The 10253-nt window shown below is 46.3% G+C and overlaps 1 protein-coding gene across 1 annotated transcript; it reads right to left on the reverse strand.

Annotated features, from left to right (window-relative positions):
- Positions 1-2664: 2664 nt before the first annotated feature.
- Positions 2665-9796, reverse strand: LOC144144095 (antimicrobial peptide microplusin-like). Its single transcript, XM_077675498.1, has 5 exons — positions 9546-9796; positions 6104-6165; positions 5255-5350; positions 4831-4866; positions 2665-2843 (listed from the first exon to the last, which is right to left on the reverse strand). Exons 1-5 carry the CDS (start codon positions 9697-9699, stop codon positions 2727-2729), a joined length of 465 nt encoding a protein of 154 aa, XP_077531624.1. The 5' UTR covers positions 9700-9796; the 3' UTR covers positions 2665-2726.
- Positions 9797-10253: the final 457 nt, after the last annotated feature.

Here is a 10253-nt window from a genome sequence, read left to right on the forward strand (position 1 = left end):
AAGCCATATGGCATTCGGAAAGCACAGGCGCCACCGAGTACGCAAGTTGTACGTACACTTACGCAAGCATTGTACTCACATCAACTGAATGGAATGGGGCCGTCACCGTTTCTGTGGGAGGGATACGTTGTCAAGGAGATGTGGGAAGTCAACTCGGACGATGAAACAAGCCCACCGAATCTACAGGGCACCGGCGACGTGGGGGTGGTCGTCGATCTGATGCGCGGCTTTTGCCGAAAAGAGCGGGCAACAACAACAAAGAGAGACATATTTCAACAGCCAATGTACGGTACAGCCACGAGGAAATAAAACATTAAAGATCCGTAACTAAAAACTAAAAACTGTACAAGTACGAGAGTTAAATGTTACCGGAGATACAAACAAGGAGCTTTAACAATAAATGTTACGAAGTAATGGAGTTAACTAAACACAAAAAATATAGACAGCTCGATGCATATGTAAGACGGGGCGGATGATGCCCCTCTGACCGAAGACAAGTTCGCTACCTATAGGGTTGCTTCGATGTGGGCCAGCCCATCTGGTGACGAACACGCTGATTCAAGGCATGAGAGCACGTCGGAGCCTTCCGAGACGCTGGTCGCCGATGACGTTGCACGCCCGGACAGAAGTTGTCGTTTCATCAGGACATTACAACGCAACTGGTTTGTCTTTGCGCGGGCACTGCTTTTATACCCGCGCCCACGCGGAAATAAAGGAACACACAAAGCGCCCAGCGCACTCAGCTGGGATATTCGCGTTGTAGAAGCTTCGCTGCGCTTCGTTGCTGGTAACACTACGCGGCTTATGGGCCAATATCGAACCTCCTCATGGTCACGAAGAGGTGGCTGTTTATTTTTTGTTATTTACTTTGTGCGCTGACACGCGTGACTTCAATACATCTCCGGTTCACGTCAGCGGCCGAGCAATGATTCATAGACGCTCAGTTTGACAATTTTCTGGAAGGCTGCCGAGGGTAATAAAAAACGAAAATGCCACAAACAGAGCTTCTGTGACCCCTTAATACAATGCTATACAATAACTATTAAATGCCGTATAATAATACTAAGAAATGCTAGACTTATAGTAGACGCTGTACGTGGGAGTGTGGGAAAGCGATGATGACGCTAGACTGGCTGTGGGCCTCGCGAGCTGTTTGGTCGGGCACCACAATTCCAATTGCCCCAAAATGCCCAGATAGCCACTGTAACACTACGTCCTGAAGCAAGCTGGTAGCCTGTGTATGTAAATTGTGTATTTCCTGGGCCAGTTCTTCCCGGGAAGATGAGGCTAGTTGAAGTGCCGCCCGTTAATCTGTGAAAATCACTCGTTCACAAGCTTCTTGCCCCAGAATGTACGGCAAAGCAGAGCGCAAAGTAGCAACTTCTATATTCCTCGACGTTGTTTTGTGGCTTAACCTGGCCCGAATGGTGCTACGCGTTAATGGAACCCAGGTTCTCACCGTTGATGAGAGCGACATTTCAATAGTGTGGGGCACGCACTTCTCAATTCTAATGAGGATAATATTAAATATGGTTGGGCTTACAATACCATCCTGTTGCACACCTCGCGTGACATTGAGAGAGGTTGTTTCGCCGTCCTTCGCGGACATAAAGACCGATCTGTCGGAGAGGCAATCGGATATTCAATTATACACCTCCGATGCCTGCAGATTCAACTGCAGATCTTATCGCCTCGCGTGCCACACAGTCAAGCGCTGCTCTTGTATCAATTAACACTGCTAGAGAGTTGCGACACTGCGAAAGCTCATGGGCTTTCGCATTCTTTGTGGGGGGTACAAGGGCAAGCATCTTGTCGATGCTGCTGCGAAGCTGCCGGAATCCAGTCATCTGTGCGGGATACACGTTCAGGTTTGTCAGGTTCCAGTCTAGGCGAACAGAGACCATTTTATCCCTCAGCTCCCCACGCAGCTTAGTAGTGCAATGCGCCGATGAGACTCTATTTCAGTAGGGGTATTGCCGGGTTTTTGTACGCTTATCGTAAAAAAAGAATATGAAAAGCCTGCCATTCATTAACTCTTATTAGTTGGCGTGAATTCTGTGCCTCTTTCACCGCCTCCATTGAGACGTACGTAATGTTTAGGTATGAGGATATTTCGGCAGAAATAAGAACCGCGTAAAGGAAACGATTTTACACAACAGCGATAACACTGCAGCGTCGTGCCCCACCGAAGCACCGTAATTTGAGATACCCAACTGGCACAGACATACGCACTTTAAAAAATTCAGGCAGTTTGCTATGCCACAGTGCACCTCAATCAGGAATGGGTGTGTTGAAGTGAGCAAACTGGAAAAATCACGATGCCATCAATATGCATTGACTCAGAAATGCGATCCTCATTGTGACACCGCGCAATGTCTAATTACGTAGTGCTTGCATTGCGCATTGTCACACCCCATGTACTTTTCGCGTTAAATCCTAAGCTGGTCCTTGCCACTGGCATACATCATGTCAGGGTAGTGACCGCGCTTACTGGTTTGTTCAGTCTTTTTTCAACGAACGTCGAACTGTTTTTGTCGCGGCAGAATATACATTAAGTTAAAAAGAAAGTTTGGGAAGGAGGAGCATTAGTTTCGGACAGGCTGCCTCCTGGCAGGTCCGCTAAGAAGTCACTGGAATGGGAAAGCACGAGACGTGGAACAGTAATTGTTGTTCCAGTTTATTACCATTATCGATGAAGGTTAAACATGCTTCATGGCCTGTAATGTTTAAGCTTCGGCGGCGGGGGCGTCAGTGGCAGGAGCAGCTTGTCCGAGGTGGGCATGGGCAGCGTCATTAGGTCGGCATCCCAAGAATGCTGCGCGAAGTTCGGCGTTCTCTGACTCCTGGATAAACAATAAGACAAGAATACATCTTCCAAAGCCGTGGTCCACTCGGGAGTCAGTGATAAAATTGAGTACAGCGCCAAGAGCGATATTTCAGAGCTTTCGGCACTAAACCACAATGATATTCTCTTTGGAGGTTACTTTTAACAGCCCCTACACGACCTCACAGTCCAAAAAGATCCCAGCATAAAAACCCGCATTTTGACCATTGTTATTGGCAAAATAAGTATTCTGGCCGTGCACGGCTCTCAATATACTATCAATTCAGACCCTTCCTCGATTCGTGGGTAATGTGTCTTGCGATTGCCTTGAAAAGCGAAATTTTGAACTCTCCCGACAGGCGTGGAAGGCCGACGGCAATGAGAGACGTTACACAAAATATTCACATGTATTTTAGGGAACACTACAAGCTCTCTATTACAAAACAAATGAAATTATTATTATTGTTTAAAATTGCATTCTCCGAATGAGTTTTTGTTTGTAAAGGACGGACAACGTGGGGCTTGAACTTTGTCCGCGCAAGTCACCGAAACATCCGGCCGTATGGGCACCCCAGTACTGCAGGAAAATGTTGAGAGTGCTTTTTTCCGTATAGTAAGGCTATTCAGAGATAACGACAAGTGCCATAAATACCTGTTAGCAGTACTACTGACTGCACTGCATGGCGCTACACTGCAGAGTCCTACACTGCTGAACCCTTCTATCACTACGCCTGGTTTTGAGGCTTACATCACAACGCTCGAAAGCTAACGTTACAACTAAAAATTTTTCAGGCGCTTAGGCCTACCTAGCCGTTTTGAAGGCGACGCCCTGACGATGGTCATAATTTTTTTATTACTACATCGTACTTGCTTCTCTTCGCTTTCATTCCCTTGTTTTCGGCGCGAATTACTTCGAACCGCTTATTTTCTTCTGCACCGTGTTTGAGCCTCGCTTTCGTTCATACGGCGCGAATATGCGGCGCCAGACTGGCCAGACGACGTGAATTTACGTCTTACGGCGCGCAATTGGCACACGCCACAGCTTCCCTAAAATCATGGTTGTCCGCATCTGGTGTGCACATGTCTTACTCATGTTTTATAACGTTTCGGTGTAAGGCAGCACGAACTACGATGGCAGTTTTAGACTTTACAGTCATGGTTTCGTAGATTATCTGAAGCGGACACATTAGCCGCTCAAAGCTCCTGATTCCCGGCCAATGGCCCGAGTGGGAAATGGCCACGAAGAAAGGAACAACAACAGCGACAACTTTGTTTGACCACTGGCAAAGTGCGGAAGTACGGCTGCGGTGGCGCATCGGGCTGCAACTTTGGATACCCGAGTTAAAGTCCTATCGCATCAAAGAAGTGTTTTTTATTTACTTTTTACAGCCGGGACCATTTTCTTGACCCGACAACAACAGCGATCTTTCTCAGAATGGGGAATAAAAGCTTTCGCATCAATATGAGAAATTACGGTGGTTTGATTTCTCAAAGTCTTGTGTCATTTACTCGCTGTGGTGGCTCAGCGACTAAGGCTTTGTGCTGCTTAGCGCAGTGACAATCCGGGTCGCGGCTGCCGTTTTTCTGATGGAAGCGAAAGGCAAAAACGCCCGTGTGTGGAGATTTCGGTGCCCCGTTAAAGGTCCCCAGATGATCAAAATTGATTTCCAGTACTCCACTTCGGCTCGCCTCATAGCCAAGGTGTAGCTTCGGTGCGTGAAACTCCCTAAATTTTGTGTAATTTCAGACGTAGATAACGGCATCTTTCCTTGGGCAAGACCGCAAACAAATATGTTAATTAGATAACACAGACACTTCCCACTTCCTTATAAAGCAAACCACTCAGCGTGGTTCTGGAAGCGTTGTAATTTCGTCCCTATGATTTAAATATTCCCTCCCTTGCATTATGTTCTTCTGTAGTACTTTGAAAAAAAAAAAAACGCTCTTTTAAACATGTAAAGTTATACGCGTGCCGTAATACCATTTCGTTATTGCGAAGCACTCACCGTGAAAACGCTGGTCTGGTTGCCACGGTTGCCCTCCTGCAGAGATAAGGATGTGATGCCATTATCAACAGTTACACCATGGTACACGTTTTTCAGAAAATGCGCTATTAGCTCTACCATGAGCATAGAGGGCCCAAAGAAGGCGGCGATATTGCAAGCGGGCGCCTGGAGCATGCGGTTTGATGATTTGGCTCCACTCTTCGGCCGAAGAACTGCTTTTTAAGCGAGTGCTTTTAACACTTTTACGTGAATGACCATATTCGAGTTAACAAAAGTTTGCAGTGTGAGACATCGAAGACTGAAAGATCTCGTTCGCCCGCTCGCTCGATCACTCATTCCACTCACTCACTCACTCACCACTCACTCAGGCTTATTCGCATTGTGTACAATTAATCACGACAACCAGCGTTACGTTGTTCCTTACCAGGGTGCCTCCATTGCTTTCGCACACCTTCCTGATGCCGCAAAGGAGAGTATCACACTGGAGATGCTGACGGACCTGATCCAGCTTTACCTTGACCTAGGAGGAAAAGAACACTTTGAAATCGGTCACCCTAGCATGTTGGACTTTTGAGAGTTTGAGAGTTGAGGCACAGTCTGGCTTGTAACTTGTAGGCGGGGTGGCATGTGGAATCTTACATAATGTGTGCTAATATTACACTTTTACAGCTGCGTCCTAGCATAGCCCTCGTGTTCGAACGCTTCAGAAGCAAACGAGAGCAATGTATGTAACAGTGAGGTTCTGGCAGATGGATAACCTCCAGCACAGAAACAGTTCTTACACTTCGTAAGTGGGTTTCTCGCCAAAGGCACTGTCGCTGTATTCTGGCATTGCCTAAATTAAAGGGGTAAACTGAGCGCACACTAAAACGCACTTAAATTTTCATAACCATATTACCTGCATAGCTAACAAGCGGCCCCTGTCAGACACCGCAAATGCGTTGCTCAGTTAATACTGCCTTGTGCACGCAATTCTGCGTTAAGAAGCAATTACTGAAGCAAAAAGTAGAAGTTTATCTCCTTTTTAAAAATTGTCCCTAAATTTAATCGGCATGTTTGTTTGTTACAAACGCTAAAGGTTATTTTAGGCCGGAATAATAAACAAACTGCACGATCTCCTGGGACAATAAAGGCAACCATTACAAAAAATCCCCCCCCCCCTTCTCTTTCTCTTCAATCCATACTTTCATATCCCTCGCGAAAGAGAAAAACCATGCCGGGTTCAACTGTTTTCACAATATTGTTTTTTTGGACATGTGGGAATACAACGTACCGCCTCGCCTACTTTTTCTTCTACGCAGGCCAGCACATGACCGAGATGTCCATCATCGAGCTCTGAAATGAAAACAAAATTAATACTGACGGTTCACTTCATGAGCGCCAGTCATGAATGCCATTCACGCCAGGCACACCTAGCCCCCTCATTTTAGGCGGTTTTGTTCAGCGGGTGCCCGGTGCTTGTGCTGTGTGCCCCCGACCGGTAGTGTGCACGTGATCGGCAGCTGGATATATATGTGTCTGTGGCATTGCCTTGACTCAGCAGTGGTCGCTAATTCCCGTGGCCTTCTGCAGAGATGGCTGGGCGAGGCACATTTCTGCAATTTTCCTTGTGTTTTATTTCTGAAATGCGTCCGCTTTGACACTTCGCGTCTCCTTTCTCCTCTTCGCCTTCACAACACACTGCTATATCGCTTCCCCGGCACACGCAGGTCCTGCACACCTCCTCCTCTGGCAATCTTTTACCATTCCCAGCTCGGTAGCTTCAGACTTAATCTCGCCGACTTCAAAGGCAGTACATACATGCTCGCACGCGAAAGGGCCCGGGAATTCACATAGGATTTATATGCCAATTTTACATGGAAACACGGAATTTGGCGGTCGTAAAAGCATGAAACAAATGACCGCCGGGTTCTTTCCCACTTCCTCACATGCGATTATAAACCAGTGTCACAGAAAACATGTTTCATTAAATTTTATTTTGCTAATGAGGATATAGTCGGATTAGCACACACATGCATCCCGCCTTGATTCGTACCGAGAGGCCAGCAGGCTCCTCATCACATCCTTCGAGGAGGCGGGCCTTAACACTGGCAGCTGAACTGTCAAAGGCCCTAACCCCCACCCTTGTTTTGTACGTGCGTGAGTGTGCGCGTGTGTATGTATATACTCTGCTGTATTTACTCACCACTTCTCCTAAACAGCACTCTCATGTGTACATAGTCAGCTATAAACAGTATGAATATCGTGTGTGTTTTTCGTTAACAGCGAATTTGCTATATGGCTTGTTGTTTCATTGCCCCTCCCTCTCGCCCACCCCCAGAGAGAATTCTGTTCGCTTTTGGGAGGCGAACCTTCGCCATGTAAATATCATGCGCTGAATAAACACTCGTTTTCTCTTAAAACGTAGTTTCCGCTTGACCGACAAGCTATATCACCCTTGTGTGAACCGTGAGCGTAACAACCTAAATATACTATCAAAAAATCAAGTAAACAATGCTAGTCTGTACAATTATTATGTCTACAGGCATATGCCTATGTCTAATTCTGTTTTATCATTTTGAACCCTACAGTATTGCACTGATCACTTTGTTACAAAAGCTGAGTAGCAGCGGCAATAACCTATTCAAATCATTGCCATCCTCTTTCAGAAAATTCTCATGGTGTTTGTCAACGCACAAAGCACAGCCGGTTAGCACGAGAGAGTTTGCTGTAGGCATAATAGGTGTGAAGCACTAATGAGTAAGTGGCGCGTTCTCCTAGGAGTGGCTTCTGCGTCCACCACAGCTTGAATGAATGAATATAACTATTCTCCATCCACTAGCGGCAAAGACCTCAGCTCAGGGCTCAGTTCAGCACGGACAAATTTCGAGCCTTCCTTTGGCCAATCCTGTTAGTGCCTGCATTTTTTCTGTGGGATGTGTTCACTAATGAAGGACCAGAGAGATTGCTTGCTTCACTTTCTTTTCTAGGGGGTGGGCTGCTGCATTCAAGGGGTGATATAGAGTAACAATTTGCGTCATTAGGTGGCACGGTAGACCACTACTTCAGGCCGCAGGTTCGCAAAGATATTTGCACTTAAGATATCGTAACAGCAGCATTTGATTGGTCGGTGCCGGTGCGTGGTAGATTGCTCGTGCAAGATGAGATGATTATCAAGGCCTCGCTGCATCACAAACTGCTCTTACGGCATCTTACCTGCGACGGTCTTAGAGAACTCTGTTTCAGTTTACTTCAAAGACCAGAAAGAAAAGCCGACTAGAGGTTGTCTGTGTACCTTCCTCCCGATCTACTACAGTGACGCTCACAGAGACTTGCAGCGGCTGTCCAAGCCACCCCAGTCTTCTATAAATTCAATGTTAGCCTACTTTATAAAAACCATCCGTAATGCTTTGAGGGACTCTGCTACAATTTATGTGAGGCATGCGTCTTCGCAGCCAACACACTTAAAAACAACCGCTCGTGTGTTTCTTCAAATGCACGACCAACCATTGTAATGGAATGGGCTAAGAGGGCCATGTGCGAAGTTCTGCATGCGCCATAACTTTAAAATTAAATATGTGACATCACCAAGTGCAAACATCTAGTGACTACTAATGGTATCAGAGCGCTGAACACATTTCTGAAACAAACCGCGCTCCTCGTTGATGGTCAAATTGGCTCGATTGCGTGCAGTGATGGGTCGGTCAGGTTCAGCGAGCCAAAAGAAAAAAAAAAGGAGAAGGGGGCGGGGTTACCCTACGTTAGCTGCTTTTTAGCGAAATTGTGCATGCATCGCCACAACCGACATCACCAAGTAGTGCGAGCAGGATGTAGCGAGAAAATGAGCACTTACAAAGCATCATTTGCTAATAACAAGCTTTTTACCAAACGTTTTTAAGCTGACCTAAAAAGGTTTGCACATTTTGGAAAACATTTAACACACAGAATGATATGGCAAAAGCTACAACTCCTACACGAGTTTTTTACAAACATCACATAGCTTTTTTGCGTTGCCCGTGAGCCTCGCTGTTAATAGCTCCCTCTGCTTTTACAAAACCGCCATATAATGAATTGTTTCGCGACGTCGTTGACATAGTTATAACCGCGCTTTTCAGGAAATCGTGCGTCCATTGGGTTTAGTTTTTTTTGCTTGACGCATGATCTTTGAATGTATGAATGTATGAATTATAAATAAACCAGTGGGGCCGTACTCGCACTGATTAAAATGTATTCAATAATTAAATGATGTGCGGCGAGATTTCGCCAGGGCTTACGTAACCTGTTTTCATCTAATAGAGAATTCATGTGTGAATCGCTTTTCGCTTTGTGGTCGTGATGTCAGCAATGTTCTGGGGTGCAAAACTTCCTTTTTCCATTTCCTACGATGACGGTAACGAGCGGAAAATGGACCCATTGCCGCTTAGAATGACTCTAGTAATTATCTATACAACACAGCCTTCGATGATTCAGTTACATCGCTACTTAGAAGAGTAGCATTGAACAGCTCAATAACCTACGAAACACCGCAGCGTCTGGTTCTGTTTATGGAGCCTTGGTACTTACAAAAGTTTCAACGAAGTCTTCGGGTTTTTCATTACCAGTTCATTGCATCTTATTTCACAGCGTCAGCAGTTACCAGGAAAGGCACGCAATGGTTACAGTATAGAGCCTTTTTTTTTTCTTCTTTGAACACAATGACAAAAAAACATAGACTGAATAGACGGGACAGGACTCACCGCAAACGGAGTGGTTGTGGTGTCCGTGGTGGTGGTGGTGATGGTGGTGGTGGGGACTGTGGGTGTGCTCCTCCTGGTGCTCCTGGGTCGGGGGCTCTTCGTCGTTCGCGTAGGCAACCGCGCAGATCAGGGCTAGGAAGAAAACGGCCCTCATGGTGATTCTTTGAGGTGTGGACGCTGTCCGGAATAGAATGCTATGTCCTTCCCCGGGACTCGCTTTTAACTGGTTGCGAGCCGGCCCCCGGCCATTGTCAAATTGGAAGGGAGGCACTAGCTCACCCTCTCCACCAGCCCAGTGGGCGGAGTTTCTCGCAAGAGAGAGAAAAAAAAGAGAGAAAGTGGGATAGCCTAAACTAATGCGATACGCGCAATGAGATGTCGTCGATTCACCATTGAGATTAAAAGCTCAGAACGTCTTATGTGCTGACGCTATCATGATGTAACGTTGGCGTCATCGCCATGCGGGTTGCCTTGCGCTGCCCGCTTTCTAGATTTTATCTTTTTGGCTTCGTTTACAGCGAAAGCTAGAATGATTATGGGGCGAAATTAGGCACCTACTTCCGCTCTGAAATGTCAGGCGGTTACAAAACGTGATATAGCGCAGTACCATATTGCCGCTGTCAACGTTAGTTCATAAGAAATCTCCCAGTAACTTATCACCCTTAAAGCATCTTCTTGCCTTCTCCCCTTGCAGGTTTTATCTGTTTC

The sequence above is a fragment of the Haemaphysalis longicornis genome, unplaced genomic scaffold (assembly GCF_048455015.1).
Source record: "Haemaphysalis longicornis isolate Haplotype H1 unplaced genomic scaffold, Haemaphysalis longicornis Haplotype H1 scaffold_1, whole genome shotgun sequence".
Lineage (NCBI taxonomy): Eukaryota > Metazoa > Arthropoda > Arachnida > Ixodida > Ixodidae > Haemaphysalis > Haemaphysalis longicornis.